At 35.1% G+C, this 24,121-nt stretch overlaps 1 protein-coding gene across 1 annotated transcript in view; it reads left to right on the top strand.

Annotated features, from left to right (window-relative positions):
- The window catches only part of LOC106662058 (receptor-type tyrosine-protein phosphatase N2), a 66,834-nt gene extending 42,713 nt beyond the window's left edge, over positions 1–24,121 (top strand). Inside the window, exons 7-26 of the mRNA XM_024225820.1 lie at positions 3,105–3,213; positions 3,273–3,425; positions 12,954–13,040; positions 13,571–13,642; positions 13,699–13,808; positions 14,077–14,116; positions 14,355–14,404; positions 15,806–15,906; positions 15,978–16,064; positions 17,356–17,438; positions 17,500–17,567; positions 17,622–17,807; positions 20,220–20,356; positions 20,418–20,472; positions 20,533–20,637; positions 20,703–20,819; positions 20,880–21,077; positions 21,135–21,301; positions 21,363–21,416; positions 21,476–24,121. Coding sequence (XP_024081588.1) covers positions 3,105–3,213; positions 3,273–3,425; positions 12,954–13,040; positions 13,571–13,642; positions 13,699–13,808; positions 14,077–14,116; positions 14,355–14,404; positions 15,806–15,906; positions 15,978–16,064; positions 17,356–17,438; positions 17,500–17,567; positions 17,622–17,807; positions 20,220–20,356; positions 20,418–20,472; positions 20,533–20,637; positions 20,703–20,819; positions 20,880–21,077; positions 21,135–21,301; positions 21,363–21,416; positions 21,476–21,689 — 2,193 coding nt within the window. The 3' untranslated portion in view covers positions 21,690–24,121. The remainder of the gene's footprint in view (positions 1–3,104; positions 3,214–3,272; positions 3,426–12,953; positions 13,041–13,570; positions 13,643–13,698; positions 13,809–14,076; positions 14,117–14,354; positions 14,405–15,805; positions 15,907–15,977; positions 16,065–17,355; positions 17,439–17,499; positions 17,568–17,621; positions 17,808–20,219; positions 20,357–20,417; positions 20,473–20,532; positions 20,638–20,702; positions 20,820–20,879; positions 21,078–21,134; positions 21,302–21,362; positions 21,417–21,475) is intronic.

The following is a 24,121-nucleotide window of genomic DNA, read 5'->3' as shown; positions in this document are numbered from 1 at the left end:
AAGAACGCTTTTCAATCAGGCAAAATTGTTCGAAAACATTGTTTTTTATTAGTACCAATATTTTATGGCTAAATGAATCCTATGTACTACGTTATATCCGCCATTACGTAATATACCAAAATGATGAGAGGTCTAATTTATTTGACCTCTAATTTTTAAACTATTTCAACGTTTTCCTTCAGTAAACGGATTTATTATCCCTAACATCATGGAATTCACGCTAATTGGCTTACAAAACGTTTAAATAAATAGAAATTCTGTGATTTGTTGCAGTGAAAAAAAAATAGGTAAAAATTAAGCCCGAGCATTATGATTTACATCCCTGTTTTAGGGGAAGTTTTATAAAGGAAAATTGACGGTAAATCGGAAAATTTCATAATATATTAAAGAAATGGGCATAACGAGCCTAAATAAAATTGGATCATTGAAAAAAACCGACTTTTTTGGTGTCCAGGATCTGATAAAATTTGCCCTCAAAACCAAAGTAAACGCAGGAATCGATTAATCGACCAAAACTGGTGCTTTCTAAGTTAAAAAAAGACATCAGTAATAAAATATTAAAAAGTAAATTCGGTGGAAAAAGGAATAAATGTTCTAAGCTCTCTTTCGGTGGTCATGTTTCTATCTAGCAGTCCTGATTTTAACCGAAGACATTTTTGGTGCCTTTAATCTTACCTATTTTTGACTCTAACTAGGAAAGTGCGCATTGTCCCCCAAAATCAAGCACTCAGTGCTTCATCACGTATTTTATTGTTGTAATAATTACCTTACCGAAGTGCTCCATATAAGGGCTCCCTCACATTCAAAATTCATATGTATTTAGCCTTTCATTTTAGAGAGATTTATAAATCACTTAGTTCACCTAGTGTGCTAGTCCAGTGCTTGAATTTTCTTTCTAAAGCCATTTTCCCGCTCCAACTTCAGCAGACTCTCCGGTGGGGCTAGTTGTGGTTCCGGTCCCATGGGTGAGAGTTCTGCCTCTTTTTTGGCTAGTTGGTCAGCCTACCCATTTCCGTCGATACCTTCACGTCCTGGAACCCACCTTAAGGAAAACCTTTCTTTCTTAAAGCCATTAGGCAATTTAGGCATTCCAGTCTAGTTTGAGCTAAAAGCATACGCATTTTGTTCCTTTATAGTTGCCTGGCTATCCGAATGTATGTAAATCCGTTACATTTATTAACTCTTGTGAACAAAGTTGGATTGCATGGCCTTAAGCTTGGCTGAAAGTTGAACTCAGTCAAAGGAAGTTTGCTAGGATATATTTCAGCCCTTTTGCCCATAATCCCTTTCCATCTTTGATCCCATCCTATAATTAAGTAAACCCCAAACTTTCTTTTTTTAATTATTCGATCCTCTCGGACACCAACTTCCCATCTCAACCCCACCATTTGAATTTTCCCTCCTTTTTAGCATTTTTCAATTAAATTCGATCGGATCGAGGTCACGATAGTTCAAGTGGAAGAGCAGCGGCGTATCTAGACGAAGATCGTGGGTTCGAATCCCGCTCGTGACACTGACTTTTTTATCCCAACTAAAAACCTTAATTAATTGAAAGATATTAATTGGTCAAGCGGACCACGAAAACTAGTGAATTTAATGAAGAAAACATTCATTTCTGTACGGAGTATTCCTCCTCTTCCGTTGGATCAGCGCTTGCATTTGACATGGCTTCTATTTTATGAAGTTTTGAATGTAGTGCTGCCGAATATTTTACTCCTCCAACAGCGCCATTCTTAATTCCTTCAAATTATCTGGAACCACTGAGCGACTTTTTACCCACTTTGACAACTCGTCTTAAAGGTTAGGGATGGTTCGATAGGGTTCGACTACATGCTGCCCATTCCAAACATTGAATGTCCGAAATAGTCACCTACGATCCTAGCTAAACCATAAAAATAAAACCAGGGGCGTCGGTGGCCGCAGCGATTTAGGCTTCACACGGCGCTCATCACTGTAAGATAAAGGTCCCGGGTTCGAAACCATCGGCCCTGCATTCGAACCCGGGGGCCGCGGTAGCCGAGTGGTTAAGGCGTCAGACTCTCGGTTGGTAGATCCCGCGGTTCGATCCCCACCGTCGCCTCTGGACTTTTTCTGACGCCTAACGGGACCGGTGGCCGCAATTGAAAGAAATTGACACGGCACTCATCAATGGAAGGGGCTGGATAGGATCTCAGCGACCCTGAATTTGGTCCCAACCCCATTCAAAAATGAGTTTCTTCGATGGAAGAGCACCGGTATAACGGGGGCTCAAGTTCACATTGTGTTGCGAGCCCTCCCCCAAAACATGGATCCAGGGATAAAGTACAATAAGCTGAACAGCTCAGCTGAAGTGCTCAGGAGGGAACTCCTCCAGTCCCTGGTATCAAAAAAAAATCTAGCTCAGACCAATTGATGTGATTTCTGGAGAAACTTAAACAAGCTGTTATCTGCTTTGACAAAAAATCTTGAACAGTGGCCTTCAAGCACATAATCCAGCTTTCGGATGACTTCGCGTATACAGTGCGTAAATTGATATTAACATTTTTAACTTGATGGAGACGTTTAATCTCAACAGCGGTAGAATGTCGATTATATTCGAAACAATAAAACGATCATCTCTCTGGTGACCCATGCCTTCTTAAGCTACCTTTAGAATCTTGAGAGCGATGGAAGACCCTTCGGACAGTCGTTCTGGGAATGTTAAACACCCTGGTTTCATACGCTTGGCTTCTTCCATCTTCCACCAATGCAAACAACTAAAACTAAAAAACAATTCCAGCCCATCTGTATCACTCCAAACCATCATTCAAACAAAATTCAATCTTAAAAATGGTACAAGTTGAAAAAAAAAACAACCGGAACGTTGGAAAGAAACTTTACCGATAAAACCAACAAGAAGAGATTGACTAATCAAAGATTATTTACAAAATCCAATTGTAAGCACAAGTGAGAGATTTTCTCTGGGTTTTATTAATCTCTAATTCTTTAAAACGGATCATGTATTTCTGTGAGATAATCGATGGAGGATTGTCTAAGATACAATTAAAAATATGAAGTGTGTCCACATTTTTTACCTGTCAGTATAGATTTGGTGATAAAAAACGTCTTTGAATTTTACTTTTCAGCCTTCACCAGTGAACGTCGCATTTATCAAGTACACGCCCAGCGAGGAGAACCCAAGATCGGATTTCGCGGATGAAGTCTACTTTCCTCCGAAGCAGCAGCCTACGTCGTGTAAGTTTATGTGAATATTTCTTCGTAAAACTAAAAAATCTTCAATGTGGTTTTTTTAGTCGATGAGCTTGGGAAGAACGAGGAAGAAGAACCTCTAGCCGGGGTCGTACGGAGGTCACTTCCTCCTGAGCAAAAATGGAACCATTTCTCGACCCTGTACAACACACCGGCGCACTTTAGATCCGGCTTCGAGCTCAAAGACCTGCCAGATGGTGAGTGCCATTTCAAACTATAACCGAGTAGTGTTAATAAAAAAATGATGGTTTTATAAATGCTAAGGACGGTAAATATATATCCTTACAGGATTATGGACGTTTGTTTATCAGCTGACTCAATAGAGAATAGGGGCAATAGTGCCACAACTAATTCTGTCGAATGATTACGATAAAAGTATCATAGATATTATTAGCTCGAAAAAATGTACAAATACTAAAGCGGCTCGTGAAATTAGGGAAACTGAATGTCCTGAAGATATTCTCGACTAATGCACCTGCGGCATTGGTTTGAAAAATATAATAGTGGAAATATCTCTTTAGAAAGAATGAAGGGCTCAGGGAAACCATGAATACTTTCTAGAGCAATCTGGAGATCCACATCCCTTCTTGCAAGAGAGTGTGTAGTGTTTTAAAGCCACCATCTACACGAGAAAGTGATAAAAAGCAGTGGACTGATACTGCATCAACATACGCCCAAGAAATCTACTCACAGCGTAGCAACTACAGTGGATGTTCTATGAACTTTGAACTTTACTAAAACAGAAAGAATGCACAAGAAATATTCAAAGCGTTCTTCAGATTAAGGTAAAGGTTAAAGGTTAAGTCGACCTCCTTACGACCTACTCAACGCGACCAGTATTAGCATATATTGAATATCTCTATTATTATCTATAACTCCTCATTAAAATTAAGGCTTTTTATCAATCCCAAAATTGTGATAAGGACTCAGCGTGTATCCCTAAGCCCGGACATTTCCTCTCCATATGCCTTCGGAGTCTGCAGCAGTTCAACTATTATGAATTGTTGTAATAATAACACGTCTCAGTTTTAGCATTTCTGTTTGTTTCTTCAATGAACCTTGGATTAACTTATTCCGGAGGACTTATTCATAATCCATTGCCTGATTAACCTACATGTTTGGTAGATTGATATGCCGCAAAAGGGTCCAGGGCCAATAGGTACCCCTATCGATTTTTTTTCTTGACAAAATCATTGGTCACTTCTTTGTTCAACAACCCTGGGTGATCTGTTATCCAGACTAGGTTAATTTGTTATCCGCAATGTCTTGTTACGTAATTGAGTGGAGGAAAGGAAATAGGTGTATCTTCCTTCACCTTACCCGCTCTCTCGGAGTCTGTGGATGCTTTTCTACGGATATCCAATAATTGAAAGGGGGGTACAGAAAAAATAAACAGTACGTGCAAATTTGAATTACACGGAGAAATGTATATGCCACGTATTATTAAAGGTAAATACAAAAAAACATAAGCGTCGCTGAAAATAAAAAAGGCAAATTCGCAGTGGCATCAAAGCACATAACAGAAAAATTCTTATTTGTTACTATTCACCAAAAATCAAAACCGAATGAAGGTTTTTCTCCTGGAGGTAGAATTCCTCCCTGAACGGTAGCGAATCCCTTGTAAGGATCGCTGCGTATTTCCACCAGGGAAAAAAGGGCTTTGTTGGAGGCAGTTGTTTTCCTTGGCCTGGTCAGCACAACACTAACCTTTCCCTTCTTATCATCTCTTTTCAAACGGAGAGAAGGGGGATTATTTTCTTTGTCGCCTTAGTTTGAAGGGCTCTGATGCAGTCCAACGGCTTTGGATTTTACTACGATGAGGTAGTTGATCTTAGTTAAACGAGTAGATGATTATTCTTTGGTTAGCAATACCTTGCCTTTTAATTTCCTTGATATAGTGCTCAATTGCCACATACTTTAAAGACGGTGGTAAATTGCTTAAGACTTGGATTATTTCCATAGGTACCAGCTACTGACCCATTGGTTAGACTCGGTTAGAGGCATCTATACCAGATATAGTCGGCATTAAGAGGGATCCCTTTTTCCAATCTGCTCTTAATTTAGACTTTAGTACCATGCATCCAAGGCATCCCCAGAACCTTATCTACCTGAAGCGCCTCCTGAAGCCTTTAGTGCTCCTTGTTATACAAGTAAGTTATTGGAGATTGTCCCTACATCAGCCTGTGAATTGTGGCACTAACTCCTTCCTGGATGAAGAAGTATAGTGGTGGTAGATTCAGAAGGACTTCCAGTGGGGGGTCGTTCTCATTACCCCAGTAATGTCCAAGCAACTGCTCTTAGCGCAGTACTGAGAATCCTGACCACCCTTAGCTGTATTTCTTCGTTCACCAAATCGCTTCGTAGCTATCATAGGTCTAACAACCGCTTTGTCACCATATTTTTGAACTTAGTTCACAGCTTTTCCCACAAATCCGTTTACATCTACCAATGACAATATTCGCTCTTTTCGTGATTTCATTTTGCTGCTTCTTTGATCTTTACCTAACCGTAAAAAGTTTGTTACTACAGATTCTTAGAAACCAACGAAACATTTCTTCAAGACACCAAATCGCTGAGACGCCTATCATTTAGTCGACATATCGTACTTTGCCCGGGGGATTTTTGTTTTACATCCATACCAACGAGATGACACAAAATTTAATATTTTAAATATTAAACTTTATTAATATATGTATACTATTTAATTGGTTAAAACTATGTTGTAATTGTTAAAATGTAATTTTTTATCTATTGGGCAAGTTAATAGATTAATAATAATTTTTATTCTACCTCTTAATAACAGAACCTAAAGAAATTATACAAATTTCATTTTTTTAGTGAGATTTTAAGTTTGTTTGTTTTTGACATCCATACCAACGAGTTGGTACCTGCATGAATCAAGCTGAAAGATGGCTTTTGACAGTGGATCACCCACAATGTAATATTTTAAATATTAAACTTTATTAATAGATTATATTAATACATTAATAGTTTAAATAATTAATAATAGTTTAAAACAATTTTCTTTTATTGTCAAAATATAGTTTTTTAATATATTGGCAAGTTAATAGATTAATAATAATTTTTGTTCTACCTCTTAATAACAGAACCTAAAAAAATTATATAAATTTCAAAACTATTGAAGAGTGAGATTTTCCGCGAGAAAAACATTTTAATTTAAACATTTTATAGATAAATTATGTAATTTCCTGTGGGTGAAAGTTTGTAAGAGGTTATTTTCGGAATGGACCTTCTCCAATCGATTTAACCCCCTGTGAGACTAAATATATCCTAAGGTTGTACCACCTTCCTTCGATTCGCATAAATGCTTTTTTGTAAAAAAGAGTGTCGTTTTGTGCGTGAATTATTAAAATTTTAATTATTTTATGCGCACAAGTATAAATTGTTCGAGTTATATTCTTCACAAGAGATAAATAAAAATAAAATTAAGAGATACGTTTCTGCTCATAAAATGCTCTTTGTAACAGTTTTATTTATTTTACATCCTTTATGTTTAATCCTCGGTACATCGAATGGCGTAAATTACCCTATATTTCATCTCAATCAGTCATTGGATCCCGTTCCAGATTGGGATCCCAGTTTCAATTACACAAATGTTAATGAAATATTAACCATCCTAAATAATAATTTCCTTTTTATTAAATCCATTATATTTCGTGGTCCGATTGACCAAATAACTTTTTTCAATTAAGAAATCTTTATGTAAGGTATTGGTTGAAATGAAAAAATTAGTGTCACGAGCGGGATTAGAACCCAGGACCTTCGGCTAAATAGACCGCTGCTCTACCACTTGGGCTATCGTCACTTACGCCTTGGTTTTCTCACACAATTAAACTCCTTTTAAATATCGTGATTTAATCTTCAACAACTGGAAATTCACCAGGAATCCGTTCGACCTACGAAGGTTTAACATACTAACGAATAACGCGAGAATTCTAGTCCGCAAATCTATCGCCTAAGTCACTTTGAAACAACATTAGAAAACTTGGACTCAAAAACAATGTCGACAGTTTTCGTTCATGCCCCGATGTTAATGAATTAAACTCGTGTTTTGATTCCATGTTCTCTTCCCTCCAAAGTAAAAGTCCATTTCCTCCTCATCTAGTACACCGTAAATTTTTAGTATTTCAAATAATACTCGTGAAAATGTTTTAGAAGCCATACTTTCAATTAAATCTATTACAGGCTCCGAAGCCTCGGATCTTACTCACATTAAACCCATTATTTTTTCACCTCCTGTTACTTTAAAATACATAACCCACATTTTGAACTTCTCTCTCACCTCATCCTGTTTTCCTTGAGCCTGGAAGGAAGCACTAATAGTTGTATTACTCAAGAAACCTAAACCCACCCTTGCTACTGACTAACGTCCTATTAGTATTCTTCCATCACTATCCAAAACATTTGAGATTTCGTTTAAACAAATATCCTTATTTATTGACTCCCATGCCCTTATATCCCTTTTCAATGTGTATTCAGAAAAGTTCATAGTTATGCCCTTCTCAAAATCTCAGATGATATTCGCCTAGACATTGGTGATAAAAAGTGTACTATTACTGTTCTACTTGATTTTCCAATGCATTTGGTTCCGTAAATCATAATTTGTTTATTTGGATACTGACGCGCCTTTTTGGTTTTTCTTCTACTGCTACAAATATCATTTGCTCCGATCTGCCTGACAGAACTCAGAGAGGTAAAGCTTCAAATTGTATCTCATTTTCTCTCTCAGTTTCAGCTGGTGTACCCCAAGGCTCTATTCTTGGCCCTTTACTCTTTTCCATGTTTCTAAATGATTTTCTATTAGTTCTTAATTTCTCCCAATTTCATTTTTAAACTGATGACACTCAGCTTTACATTCAACGTCCTACAAGAAATATCTCTGAAGCTATCTCTACGCTCAACCGTGATCTTGCTCCAACGGCATTCTTTTAATCCCTAACAAATCCCAGTCCCTATTTATTCCTCATAACATTGGCTCCCTATTAATTTTTGTCCTAAAGTTAAAAATCTCGGGATGATTTTTTACTCTGAGCTTAATGGCATGACCATGTCAGCTCTACTCAAGCCTCCATTCTCTTCACCGCCTCAACTTTTTCCCTCCACAGAAAACTAGAGTTCTCGATATTAAATCCCTAATAATTCCATTATTCTCTTACTGTAGAGCTATTTTTTCACTTTCCTTACACTCTCAATTTGCTTATCATTAGATACTGATCTTAAACCAAAGGATCATATTTCACCCTATACTAATGCCTTCAGCAACCTTAACATTCTAAACACTTCTAAACTTAGAGTTTTAATATATATACATTTAAAATTAAATTAAATTAATGTTCTCAATATGTATCAACTATTTTCCGTGGCACCTGAGTGTTTAAGAACGATACGAATCATCCATCTCCTTTTCTCCCCTCTTCCCTTTCTTTTTCCCGTTTCCTTTTATTCACTTTCTGCTTTTATTGATAATGTAGTTTCATATTAACAATAATTAATATTTTTAAAAATATATTATTGTCATTACTGTTTTGTATATTTTATTATAGGTTTTATTATTATCATTGCTGTTATTATTGTATTATTATGTTTATAAAACTTAATTTATTTCTAATATAACTACATGTAAGGGAGCATAAAGCTCTATATTTACATTTAAAATAAATAAATTTAACGTGGCCAATACATATCAACCGTGCCAGGTTTAAAAGTGGGCCCTATTAAAAATAACGACCTTTACAACTAGACGTAATAGGACCATAAATCTGAAAAAGGAGGTTCCAACGGGATAAAGCGTCAAACAAGATTAATTTCTAAGTGAAAACAGATTTTCTCAAAAGCACGACCAAAATCGAACAAGATTTACACGAGGTCGAAGCGCAAAAGCGTTATGTTACAAGTATATAAACAATAGTATTAACAATTTAAAAAACTGTGATAATATGTCTTTTTTTGTTAATTTTATTCAGCCAGCAATGTTATTATTATTAATTTTCCAATTTTTAAGTATATTCTACAAGAATCATGTCTTAAATTTACGAAAGAACACCCTTTCCACTAAACAAGGGGTGGCTACGGACGTGGGATCCCCAATTTTAATTAAACTGTTTTTGTGGTACTAAGTCGAATTAGACTAAATAATTTGTTTAAAATATTTCTTCGGTGTTTGGTATGCTTGTATTACAACAATATTGCATATCAGTCGAATCTTTGTGTGTGTTCGTTTACGTAGTATAAGAAAATAATATGCAACATTAGATTAAATGAGGTTTGACATATAAAATTTGCAAAAACCACGAAACCCTTAAATTCGACAATTAAAATATTAATTGTTTGGCTGAATGCTCTTCGGGGGCATCTTTTTTTCACCAATGTTCCCTATTCTAAAGAAAAATTCATAACACTTGTAGATTTCATCCAAATTCAACGTTATCATAACCGTTAAAAAAAGCTTAATTTCTCTTCTTTTAATTTGTTTACAAGATTCTCATGCCATAAGTGAAAAAAATAAGGATGAAGTCAACAAAACCCTTCAATTGTAACTTATTTACAGAGGAAAAAGTTGTGCAATTACGAGTAGTTTATAGGGTACACAACCCCCTGTAAAGTTTCACGAGGATCAGCGGAAGAGTTTTTGTGATTTTCCCACAAATTTGTATTCAGCGGTTTTTTGAGGGGCAGAAAACGAATATCAACTTTGTTTCTTGCTAAAAAATTTTTTGAACTACTTTCCAAAACCACGAAAAGAATCAACCTGAAGTCGAGCAAATACATAAAATCTATTGAAATATAATAATCATTTATAGAAGAAGAAAATAATAAATCTCACTTATAATAATATTAACACCAAAGGTTGTTGATATAAGCTCAAAGAGTCACTGGAGGTTTCGAAAGGTAGTGAACCATAGCATAAATACAATAAAAAAGAATGTCCCCAGGTGGTCCAACTCAATCATTTTTATAGCAAGTAAAAAATTCATATTTAAGGGTGTTAAAGTTTTTAAAACAATTTTTTTGCTTAATTTTCTAGAAGTATTTTTTCATTTTTGTGTATTTTTATATCAAATATCAATAAATACGATACTATAAATTAATTTTTTATGTATGCAATAACCTTGAAATACATGATATCAAAGGCAAAAAATACAACAAGTTACGTAAATTAGCTTTTACAAAAAATTTATCGCTACTAGGGACCTCCTTTCAGGCCCTTCTGGGAATGAGAGGATTGAAGATGAACCGCGGTCTGCGTCTTGAATGACGACGAATTGAGGGATGATATCAAACTTCATTCGAGTCGAACAGAGATCACGAGAGCGTTCAATGTAAACGATGAAACAATTTGCTCTAGCTTACATCGCCTTGGGAAGACGGGGAAGCTGAGCAAATGGCTCCTCATAAATTGCTCGACGGTATCAAGCCTCAGGTCTAAACATTTGCCTTACATTGCTTTCACGGAGACTTTTTTGGCTGGATTGTTATATGCTATGAAAACTGAATCCTGTATGGGTAACAGGAGGTCGTACGATTGGCTGTCATCAAATGGCCTTCTCCCGTACACGAAAACTGTATATTCACCAACAAAAGGTAATGCTTTGTACTTTTTATACTTTTGAACCATTTTTGGGCAGTGCGCTCACTTATTGTTTTATCAACGAACGCAATGCACAATTTACTTGATACTCCGACCACCCTAGTACTGAGTTTAATCAGCACAAAAATAAATAAAGGAAGTAAACAAATCATTATTTACTGTTTATTTTGACAACGATAGCGACTAATAACCTGTAACCATTGTGGAGAATAATAGATTTAATTTTAAACTAAATAAATGGAGTTAAATTGTCCCTCAATGTATAAAACTGAATTTGAAAAATGATTAAAAAGTGCCAATGTTTTAGACTCGAATTATTTTGTGTTAAATATCTGCCGGGGTCATGAGTCGATACTAAACAATTTTAGCGTTGAGATTCCTTCCGGGAATTAGCCAAATCCTCGCCGATGGGTAAATTGAATTTTGAACTCTCCAACCGTTTCTGTCAAACGCAAGGACTGTGTTAAATTAGTAAGATTTTTCGACAAATTGATCCACTATTCAACAAAATTTCCAACTTCAGTTAAGCAGTTTCGTTATTTTAACCTTTCTCTCACCACTAACAAGAGTAAGCGAAAAATATTAGACACGTCTCCGAGTGTAATTGCCAATAAGCCCTAGGGAACGATTATATATATATCGTAGATTGATGGTGGAGGCAGAGAGATAGACGGATATCTCGGAGAGTCGATCATTCGTCATGATGGCTTTTCTTTTGAATCCGCCATTGGGGTGATAAAAATGTAATCCAGGTCTTCACATTTCAAAACAAAGTTTATTAGCTGCTTAAAATCCACAAAGGAGGTATCTTAGCCGAAACCGTCCTGGAGTGTAACTGAAATAACTGTGTAACTGAATCGTGACCAACTGAACAGAGTCAACTCAGCAGACTTACTAACTTGCTACTAACAGTGACTGCCCTACCAGTGACTACTCTTTTGGAAGCACTGACCTACCAATACCTTTTGCACATCTCTCCTGAGTGCTGTATGTGGGCGCTATTTTCCTGTGGCACATACTACTACTACATTTTCTTTCTCGAGCGTTCAAAGAAGACACGAAATGTGTTGCTTCGACTTTTACATATTCTCATTCTAATTAGTTCTCTCTCATCTAAATTAGTTTCACAAGTAAGCAGCTATAAAAAAAGACTTCTCCCGACATGTAATGTACACTTCTGTTTATTCAGTCATCATAAGTCAATAGAGAAATGTTTTAATTTGATTTTTTTTCCATATTGGCTAATTACAATTTATTATTATTTATTATACCATATTATACTAGAAAGTTCACAGTTCTCTCTACCACCAAATCTTTATCAGTCATAATGTCACCCTAGTTCTGGAGAATGATGCACAATTGGCTTTTCTTCTGAATGTGTCATTGGACCGGCAACAAAGTAATCCAGATGTTCTCATTTCAAATCAACATTTATTAACGGCATAAAATCCACAAAGGAAGTATTCAAGTAGGCCGAAGAGCCCCTTCAAAGCTCGCTAATTTCATAAAAATCTAATAAAGGTTGTCTCAATTTTTGGACCAACTGTCGTATTCAAAATCCAACTTCTAACTCATTACCTGGGTAGTGACCAGTGACTAACTCTAACCTCTTGTAACTGACTCGTGATCAACTGACAGCATCAGTCAACACCACCCGACTACTGTCAGATTAATGACTACCCTTTTGGTAGCGCGCACCTTTTGCAAATCTACCCAGAAGCCTCTACGTGGGATTTTCTTTGGATTCCTGTTTGTCAAAAATGGCATGATTAACATTATATATTGAAAATTATAAATCAGAGATTTTTTCCTATAATTGTATTTGTTAAGATTAACCGTGAAATGTCAGTCCTCAGTTGGATAATTTCAGCAGTGTTAGATTTAACTATCAACCTTCCAGCCATTGAAGACGATTAGGTTTGAATTCATTTCAACAAATACGATTACCTCGGTTTAATTTGGCAAGCTAAGGGGTTTCGAACTTCTGCGAGAAGTACATTATCTATTTGGAATGGTTCTGAGCTTGGAGAGGGTTTGAAATCCGTTGCCTCGCTCTAAATGAACAATTGAGTTATTCAATTCCATTTAAGAACGTTTTTTTCCTTTCAATTTCCAGACTCAGATCCGATAGAAGGGGGCTTTTTTCAAGAGATAGTCCCTGACATTGATAAAGAAGAAGATCTGGGATTTATTCGAGCACAGGGTAAGTGAAACTATTAATTCATTGTCATTTTATATTGACTTGAAAAACCAAATCAAAAGAACAAAAATGAGGCGTTACGTTTCGGAAAATTTGCCTCTAATGGGAACATTACAGGATTCAAAGTTTTGTTAGAATGCCAACACCTGCGTACATGTCACGTCATTAAAACTTTACCATTTCCCATCACGCTGGAATGTTTAAACTTACAAACTCTCCAAACTTCAAAGACGGATTGTGTAAACTTATAATTTTTCAAAGGCTCTCGTTCGTCATTATGCTAATATCATATTAGGCCGACTTTTGGAGAAAAAATTGAAAAGTTTGAGTAAATCCTTACAAACATTTTTGATATTTTTGTTCTGTTATAAATGCAAATGTCTACAAAAAAATTGCTCAAGACAAACGGCAAGCATTCTTCGTCCAGAGCTTCTTGAGGTCAATCACTGATAGTATATTTTTAAGCTCCTTTTTAACTAACAAAAAAAGTACAATTTATAATTTATTTAAATGTATATTTTTGTGCTGTACAGATTATTATCAGAATGAAAAAAATCCAAGCACCGTATACACAGAAGGAGGTGTGCTGTACATGCCAGAAACGAGTAAGGGAAATTTTGATTTTTTTATTAACTTTGTCGTTAAAATTTGTCGTTTTCAGGCAGGAACAATTATATGACGAAGGAAGATTTGCTTGAGAGCCTGGGTTTCAAGAGAAGAGAGAGGCTGGATGTCAAAAAGCCTGGGCCGCCGTACGGTCCAACTTTTCAAGTATGTCGATAAATATTTCTAGCCGATTCTTATTAACCTATCTTTTGTTTGTATTGACTGAATCTTCAAACTATGAATTAAAGGGAGCGATTTAATGTCGAATATCCCATAAGAATTTCTGTTTGCCCTTGTATTTTTATTAACTTCAATTCGACAGCTAAGAATCTACAATTCCTGTCTCCAATGCAATAGACATTGCTGGAATTCCACAACAAGGCATAATTTGTGTTCATTCTGGTGAATGTTAATGTGTTTGAATTTTTTCCAGCAAACGACTGTGAACCCAGAGAAGAAGTCGTCGAATGAAGGTAAGTTTCTTAAAAAAGAAATTAAAACATCGTCCAAGTTGTATTATTAATAATAACGAATCATAATGAAAAATTAGTTTTAAATTTTATATTTTCCTGATAGGAAAATCAAATTTTCATCGTTCAAATTATAAATTATATGTCATTTTTTGTTTTCATGCTAATTGCTAACGTTCATGCTTCATTATAACCAATAAAATCTCTAAAAAAATTGTTTTAAAATTGAACTTTTTTTCAGTTGGACAAAAAGAAGTTGTTGCAAATGAACTTCCAGTTCGTCCAATCAAGGTAAACATCTATTAAAATAAAATTGCAATCCGTCAAAGTAGGAAGTTATTATACTGCTTTTATTGCTATTATTTGAATTTTCCACTTTTTGGATCGTATGTCGATTCACTGAAAATAGTTCTGAAACTTTTAGAATGCGTTGGTATGTAGGGAAAGGACTGCTGTACTGTCAGTAAAAGTGAAGAGGATTCTTTCTGAAAGAATAAGAGTATATATCGTGTAAAGGAAAGGACGAAGAATGCTCTTTTGTGGGACGTCAGGTTGGATAGGATACGTATGGGATCCTGTGCCCTGTCTAATTCTGAAGTAACAATCAGACAGATAGGATTTTAGGATTAAGTAGTAGGTATAGGGTAGGATGCCTTTCAGCTATCAAATCCTGTCCAATGATTGAACTATGTCAAGGAATCCACCCGGACTGCTTCTATCCAAGAGTGGATAAAATGACGTCCGCAACTCGAGGACATTGATGTATTGTGGATTGATAACACGTAAATAACTTTTCCTGATTGCACAGTCCTATGATAGCTCATGATAGGCTAGTGAAATTGTAAATAGATTAAATAAAACAATTCCCAAATGAGAGAAATTATTTTCTAAATTAAAATTAAAATCAGTCTTCTTGAGAAACTAGTATGCCGGGCCTGCAAGAAATGTTATCCACAACCAACATTATTCCAGACCATCAATTTGGCTTTTCGAATTATTACTCTAGAATCCACCAAATTCACCACGTTGTAGAGGTCATCGCAACATCCCTAGAGCTTAAGCAGTTCTGCCCTTCTAGACGACCCAGGGATTAGTTCGCGTCTGGCCAGGGTAAACTGCTGAAACACAATCCTCTCTTTCTTGGAAATCCTATCTCCTCATCCTAATATCCTATCTATCTGAACGTTTCTTACATGTTATCTACCGAACTTGAACTTCTCCAATCCATTCTCTGGTGTTCCTCAAAGGAGCATCCTTGGTCAGTTACATACATTTCAGCATATACACGTCAGATTTTCCTCAGCACTAACACACTTACCCTAAACTTTGTCCTTTCTGCAAAATATGTATACTATGCATGGGCATAAGGTTGACATGGATGCCACATGTTTAAAATGGCTGAACTGAACGAGAGATAGAAAACAACTAACGAAATTGTAGGCATATGTTTAAGACTTACTATTCATTGTAAAAAAAATTTAAACATTTCAATAGCTAAATAACAAATAGAAGGAAAATACTGCATGTAGGAGGCAGATAATTGTATCTCGTGTTAGCTGTAAATTAAATCAATTTACGTTTGTCGATCGTCGCCTAAGGACTATCTGAATATTGTATCTATACAAGCAAACAATCTTTTAAAGAAAAATAAATACAATTAGTTGTAATATAATTTTTCAAATGATATTTCAGAGCTTGCCGTGGTCGAAAGCAAAAAAGTTGGCAGAACAGACCGACCCTGATCTCTACGACGTCGTTGACACCACATACGCTTACATCCAGTTTCAAAACTCGTACGCCTTCGAAAATAAATTTCACAAAATTAAAATTGGGTACTTTAACAACTGACACTTTTCCCTTTTAGAATAAGAGAATGGAAAGAGGGATCGAGGATCGTGAAAGCTGTAGCAAAGCTTCTCAAGGTGACACCGAATATATTCAGCCACGAAAGGTAACATCCGAAGTCCCTAGATGCACAAGTAATTTGGCTACGAATCATACATAATAAATACATAATAATAAGTTAGGTTTATTTATATTTACGTATGCGTATCATGTATTATTGAAAACCACGCTTGAAGAGATTACATCTAGGTAGCCATTAGCTTTCATTTTTATCCTTCAGCAAGTCATTCAGTGCCCCAAAGGACGTAAGTAAATTAAAGGGAAGTGAATTATTATTTGTTATCAGTAGTAGACTTAGATAATATAGACGGCCTATCTCAATGATGTGAATGATCATATCTAATTAAACTTCAAAAATTTGCATAGACTTAGAAGAACAAACTATAAAATAGTGTACAATTTCTTCGTAGGATCTGAGGAGTGAAGTTTGATTTTTGATCATTCTGGTATGCTCACAATAAACGAAAACTAAAAGACAAACGACTGAAGATAGCGAAATGCTCTAAACGCAGGCCAAGGGATAAACGGTAGACCAAACCAGGAACGAAAACCAAAATTATCGGAAACGACCAAACTTTTTTTTTAAGTAGCTTTTGTTAGTTTGTCAGATGTTTATCACAACCGCTGAACGGGTGATATGTCAAAACTCATAGGACAGGCCAAAAAATTGCAGATAGGTGGACCAGAATGAGCAAAAACGACAATAAAAATATTTTTTTAAAATGGTAACTCTTCTATGAAATTACTTATTTAGGCTTAGAACGATTCCAAAATTTACTGTATCAAAATGAGCATTTGGACTACATCATTAACATGTTTTGAAGGTGTGAGGCAAGTTCATCAAATAAAGGATAGCTAAACTACTCCTATCCATTTTGTAGAAAAGTTATGTCCAGATTTATTCACTGTTTGGATAGCAGCACTAACACAATTTAAATAATATTGTAAACTATTCATGAATACAGCTAACTATTAGAAGAATGCAGAAGCTTCAATCGATAATCATTTTACTAAGATTGAGTTTCACACTTACGATTTTGCGTTGCGTCCCCATACTTGAATTACTTTCAGGAATTTAGCGAAACCAATTAAACGAACAACCAACAAATTGCATATGGACAAAAAATGTTAGGAACATTTGGATGTATAATGAATGCTCACAATAGATTTTTGATCGTGGCATCAAACACAATTGATCATAGCCAAGGAAGGAAATAATAATTAGTTCACAAGGTATTTGATTTTAAAGCATTGGCTAAAAGACCATTTAGCTGATTTATGACAATTTTATGAGAACACCAGTTGATCAGTGTTCAATCTTTTTGTTTAAACTGTAGAGTGGACAGAAATGAAGTGACATTCAGGGTTAACGAACCGAACAAGTTCGGACTGAATGCTTCTGAGGTAGCAAGAAGGATTGGTATGTACTAAAACAAAAAATAAATACGGCACTTCAAAATGTCACCGTTGTCATTTTATAGATGGAATTAAAGACGAGCTTCGTAGGGAAACAGGTGTCATTGTGACTTCCACTGGAATTGGCGATAAGGTGAGTCATCCGAACAAAAAATCGAAACAAATTGTTCAATCGCTTTACTTCCAGGTTAAACTACCATCGGTGGTGCATCTGGACGGCAGACCTGACCACCAGGTCTATATCGTTACTGTCATCGTCTGTGGAGTGCTGGCCGCTTTGGCGTTGTCTGGAGGCGTTCTCTACTTGACTAGAAAGCACGGGCACAAGCTCAAAAGCATGACTTCTGACACTGAACCAAGCAAGCACTATCAGGTACAAAAGGCATTGATTTATTGTATTGGTATTTAATTGGATATTTCCTAAAGTAAAATGTAAGCTCAAATGATTGAAACGCGAATGTATGCTGTCGTGAAGTACAAGCTTATTTAAGGAAAGGAAGGAATTTTAGGAAAATTCGAGGGATCAAAGGAAAGAAAAATTTATGGGTGCTAGTAGGAAAATGAACAGCTTCCCATCTTGAGCAAATAGAAGTTAAAGAGGTTTCAAAATGAACAAGTCAAATAGAATCGGGAGCAACAAACTCCAACAATCTGTTTTCTCAAAAGGACATCCAAATAGAGGATATGGTTCGCTGTTTTTTCTCCTTCATGGCAATATCTGCCAGGCTTGTTTCTGCTACTCCGAGTCTGCAGTGTTCAGTCAGCAATCCTATCATTCTAGCCCACACGTCGTAGGTTTAATAGATCTGCGTTAGTTTCTGACATAGTCGTCTGATCAATTTTTTCACACGCCTTTGTCCTGGAATACAATCTCATTGAACGAGGACTTATTCTTACCACATTGTCTGATGGCCTAAGTTTTGAGCAGTCTGAAATGCCAATAGGTGTGCTCATTGAACTTTCCTTGGTCAATTTTTATTTGCTTGGTTCAAACACTACTTTCTTAGCTTCTTCTTCTTCTATTAGTAATCCTCCCATTCTCCTCCTCACCTTCGTATTTTCTGTAAACGTCCATCCTTACAAAAATACATATCTATCCTCCTAATCAGAGAAGTACGTATTCAGTCGTTCCTTCCTCATCTATGCCTGAAGCCTATGGAACTCCCTGCCTCACTCTATCGCTGAGCCCCATCTCTTTCCGTATTCGTTAAAGTATCGTCTCTTTGATTATCTCTTGTCTTTAGTGTCTTGTACCTTCAACAACCAGCCTATCTCCTTCTGCTCCACTTTTAAAAACATCGGTGTTACCTTCGGCCAAAACTTTGCCTGGAAACCACACATTTCCCGAATTTCCCGACGCTGTATCGGATCCCTCATTCAATTCTGTCGGTCCTGACTCCTACCTTTCACCACTCGTAAACTCCTTGCTTCCTCCCTCACTTTCCCCCTCTTCAACTGCTGTTGTGTCGCTTATGGTGGACTTTCGGAGGAACAAGAAGACCGTCTGAATTGTTGTGTCAGATTTATTTTCGGCACCCCCCGAAAGTCTAGAGTCTCACACCTGTACTCATATCGATCCTGGCTTTACCTCTCCTTCCACAGAAAGTATTTCCTAGGCTCCTTCTTTTACCAATCCATAAACTCTGGTCGACCACATTTTTAAGCTACTTCAATTCAAATCCTCTATCCACTCTCTTAAACGATCGTTTCTCCAGTATATATATATTCCTCGACATAAAACCTTCACATTTGAGATGTCCTTCCTAGCTCTCTGGAATTCTCTTCCTGTGCCAACTCCTCATCTCCCTCCAAACAGTGACAACATAACCCGTAATAGTATTAGGTGCTTTTACTACATTTGAAAGCTTGTTACCTTCCTTTTCTGAACTTTTAAGTTTACAGTTTCTAATTATATTCACACAAGAAGAGAATTCTTTATTACTATTACTTGTTCCTAAATTCTTGTTATTGCTACTATTATACTCTGTGATTTGTTCAACTTATTTCACTTTATGTTAACATCAAACCTTAATTAATTTAAGTCCCAGATTTGTAAAATTTTGTTACGTTATTGTTATTCTTAGGGGACTCTAATCCAAGATCTCTCTCTCTCCCTTTCTCTTTACAACTTGGCACCAAGTTTTTTAATTCCCCCTTTAGTTTATTTTTTTTATTTTATTTTATTTTTTTTTTTTTGTCACTTTGTATCTATATATTTTTATAAATGTACATCTTTGTATAGCCTTAACAGGCTTCAATCTCTGTATTCAGAATTAATTATTCAAGGAGACTTTAAGTACCAGAATAAAGTTTATTTCTCAATTTTCAACTTTAGAAGAAGCAACAAATGAAAAAATTACACTACTCATTCTTCAAATAAATAGTTAGCAAGCCTCAGGTCATATTCAATTTTCTATAAGTTGCAGAGTAGCATTAAATGGTATAAGGGTTTACAGTTAAATGATATATTGGTGCAAAACACTAAAGGGAAGAAAAAGAAAAATCTACAGGAGAGAAATATCCAATGATAGAAATTTTTAGACCTAAACAAATTATTAACAGCCAAAATACTACAGAATGGTTATAGTATTAAATAATTTAATTGCATTATTCACTTTACTACAAGACAATAAGAGTGCAAGGTTTAAAAATGTTATGCTTATAGTAAAACAAATATATGGAATAAAAGTAAAACAAATTCTGCTATACTGCAAGGGTTTTCCTAGCTCGCGACTTTGGCCCACATCCTTTATAATCTTTGGTTTATGTTTGTTATCCATTTCAGGACTTATGTCGAGCAAGAATGTCAACTAAAACAACCCAACAGGCACAGGACTCACCTGCACCAGCTCAACGAATCACCAGCCTATCAAAAGAAAGCGATAAAGACAGCCCATCATCAAGATCGAGTACTTCTTCATGGTGACTGCTTAAAAACATTTTTGCATTGACATTATTATTTACAAACTTCATGCTTTAACAGGAGTGATGAACCAGCATTGACAAACATGGACGTCTCAACAGGCCAACAAGTTTTAGTAAGTTTTTTTTTACAATAAAAAGGCCAATATTTTATTTTGTTTTGAATTAAATTACAGACTTATTTGGAAGAACACTTGAAAAACAAGGAACGGCTGGACTCGGAATGGACAGCGCTTTGCGCTTATGAAGCTGACCCATGTGCAACAACAATAGCACAGAGAGTAAATTTAATTTATATTTATGATTTTTGTTAAAAAACCAGATTGTAAAATGGATTTTTTTACAGCCTGAAAACCTACAAAAAAATAGGTATCCTCATGCTCTTCCTTATGACCATGCTAGGGTTGTCCTAAACGAATTGTCCAACATCACTGAATCGGATTACATCAATGCTTCAGCAATAGTCAGTATACAATTTATAAAGCAATTTTTGTCATTTTCTAATCATAAAAACATTTTCTAGGCGGATCACGATCCAAGGAATGCAGCATACATTGTAGCTCAAGGACCACTCCCTCATACAGTGCCAGATCTGTGGCAGATGGTCTGGGAGCAAGGATGTGTGGTACTCGTCATGCTGACAAGGCTCGAAGTAAATGAAACCCAACTTTGCCATAGATACTGGCCAGAGGATGGCTCTGAAATTTATCATATTTATGAGGTTTGTACTTGTTTGATTTTTTAAATTTTGTACTTTTATACGAATGATGTTTTTCAGGTCCATCTAGTCGGAGAGTACATGTGGTGTGATGACTATGTCGTGAGAAGTTTCTATCTCAAAAATTTGAAAACAGGCGAGACAAGAACAGTGACACAGTTCCATTTCCTTTCTTGGCCGGAAGGAGGTGTTCCAACAGGGACAAAGTCACTTCTTGAATTCAGAAGGTAAAATACTTCGGCAATCGTATAACTGGTTGATACCACTTCATATTTACTTCAATTTCAGAAAAGTAAATAAATCATTCAGAGGAAGATCTTGCCCAATTGTGGTACATTGCAGGTAAAGGCTAGACCATACAGTTCATTTCAGTAAGACAATTGAAATGTAAATGTTTGCAGTGATGGCATTGGACGGAGTGGAGCTTATTGTTTGTTGGACATGGTATTGAACCGAATTGCAAAAGGTGCAAAGGAAATTGACATAGCAGCCACTCTCGAGCACATCCGCGATCAGAGGGCTGGAACAGTCTCGACAAAGGAGCAGTTCCAGTTTGTTCTCACCGCAGTGGCTGATGAGGTTCAGGCAATCCTCAAGGTGTTACAACAACAGTAGATTAATTGAAAAAAGGAACACTGAATCAAGCATATATCGCTCCCAAGAAATTTGGTAACTTAGATTCACTCATGAGAAAAATATCTCATCCTATTTTATTTTATTGGTTTATTTATTTTTAAATGTTCTTATTCAGAAAATAAAAAAGTAATAACATCTAATCAGACATTTTAAAATTTTGTTAAGATTTTATAAGCCAGTTATTTATGGATGATTTTTATTTTTTTTTAATACAAAATAATGATGTAGCAATATTACATTTAGGACTTTTCCTAACTTTTAAAAAATCAGCAGTCATTGATAGTTTTACATATTTTTGTAAATCATCAGGGGGTCAGGAAATGCCGTCCAAAATTATTTTCAAAACAGAGTTGGCATTTTTATTCATGACAATCTTTGCATTAGTTCTTTAAAAAACAAATATTTTTGGTACTGTGACACAAAAATTTTGGGTGATCTGGTGGAGGCATTGAATAAACGATGTTACAAGACATTATTATTTTTAATAAAAGAAAAGCAAAGAAAAAATAAAATGCGGTTTGTGAAAGTTCCAAATGTACTTTTGTTGCATCAGTTATTTATCTTCTGTTGAGCCATAGTAATCGTGAATACAGTCAGGGGGCCTAATACGCAATATCTTACATATTGTAAAAGCGCTGTTTGAAAAAAAAATATATAGTTCTACTTGAAAATAAGAAATTTCGTATTTAAGGAAATTAAAATATCATAATTATATGTTTTATGAAGTAGTTCTATGTTTAAACAAGCCATTCTTTAAATACATTTTGAATAATGCAGTAAAAATGTTTGTGAAGGAGATACATAATAAATTAAATATATATGGAAAAAATGAAATCTTCCTGTTTAATTCAAAACTAAATAAATATATATTTTTTCTGTCTCAAAAGATAAAGGATTTCCTATTCTATTTTTTAGAAACATTAGAGTGACATTTTAGCAAATATAGAAAATCGTCAAAATATATTTTTGAAATTTTGTTTTGCTCTCTTTATTGAAAGTTACATAATGTGTTTATGTTTATGCTTATGCACAGCAGGTTGTTTTTATGTTAGAATTGTTTTAAATGTTTATCAATGTTGCACAGTATGTAAGTGTTTTAATAATATTGTAGAACTTCAGGTCTTAGTTTTAAGGATATTTTAAAATAAAATTTTGGACAAGTGGGAGGTCAATTAATTAGGTTTGTGAGAATGATGGGGCTAAACAAATGGTGCTTCAAGTTCGCTTCTATTTGTTCATTTTTTTATCTATTTTTTAATTTTTTATTTGTTTATTTATTTTTTGTAATATGAGAAGGACTGATACAGAAGAATATGAAAAGTTATCGCTCATGATATTAAACAAAAAAAATAATTAACAATCTAAAACAGATTCAAAAAAATAAAATGCCTATCGAAACACAGATATAGTCCTAAAAAATTATTTATTTAAAAAATCCATGGTTATTATTTCAATAAATAAAAAAAAAACAGTGTTTTCAATTTGTTTCAATAATAATGATTAAAAAAAGAAGAGTAAGAAAATTAAAATACAGGAGAAATCAAAGACTGAAGGGAGCCTTTTGTTTTTTCATGGATTGTATGGGAACTAAATTATAACAAATGAAAAAATTGTGGACTTGACGGTAACGGAGTCACTGTACCTGAGTTTCGTGCAGGCATTCTGGGAGTTGATAAGTTCCACGGGTGTTGATATGGCCAGTGAAGGAAAGATGACTTTGTTCAAAATGCCGTGCGAATGATGACAACATCCCGCAGTTCTTCACTCCTTGCCGTGACTATGGTCAATACAATTTATGCCTCTAGATGTGTCGAGGCTGAGGAAAACAAAGTCAGCACTTACGGCCGTATTTTGTCGTATTGTCAAGATTAGCAAAGCGACAAAACATGTCCTGGATTATCAAAATAGGATAATGTTTTATGAAAAATAATAATGGAAAAAATACAAAAAAAATTAATAATAAATCCTTTATTGGTGTCATTATATCTTCTACCCTTTCCTGTTGTCAGTTGTGTGTTTATTAGGAAATGTGCCAAAAAAATTTAAAAAATTACTACAAGGCACCTTCATTTAAATGTTTAAAACAAATATCAAGGAAAAATTTACTGTCTTGCACATTTATATTTAGATTTAGATTGTTATTCTTCACTACTGCTATGCCTAATTATTTTAGTCAAAACCAAAGCTTTACCAAAAATTCTATTTTTGTGTATATCGATGTTGTAACACAAATTTATGCTAATCATAACAAAAATTATTGTATTAGAAGTTAATATAAATAAATATATACCAAAAATATTATATATATTACTACAATGTTGTAAGAGAGAAAGAGAGAGAGGATCTGTTGTTAAATTTGATGTGATTATAAGCAGGGAATGATAATATAATAAATTGCAAGTACAAACCAA

Source organism: Cimex lectularius, unplaced genomic scaffold (assembly GCF_000648675.2).
Source record: "Cimex lectularius strain Harlan isolate CLEC.00 unplaced genomic scaffold, Clec_2.1 scaffold3, whole genome shotgun sequence".
Classification (NCBI taxonomy): domain Eukaryota; kingdom Metazoa; phylum Arthropoda; class Insecta; order Hemiptera; family Cimicidae; genus Cimex; species Cimex lectularius.
This window is presented reverse-complemented; position numbering and strand designations above follow the sequence as displayed.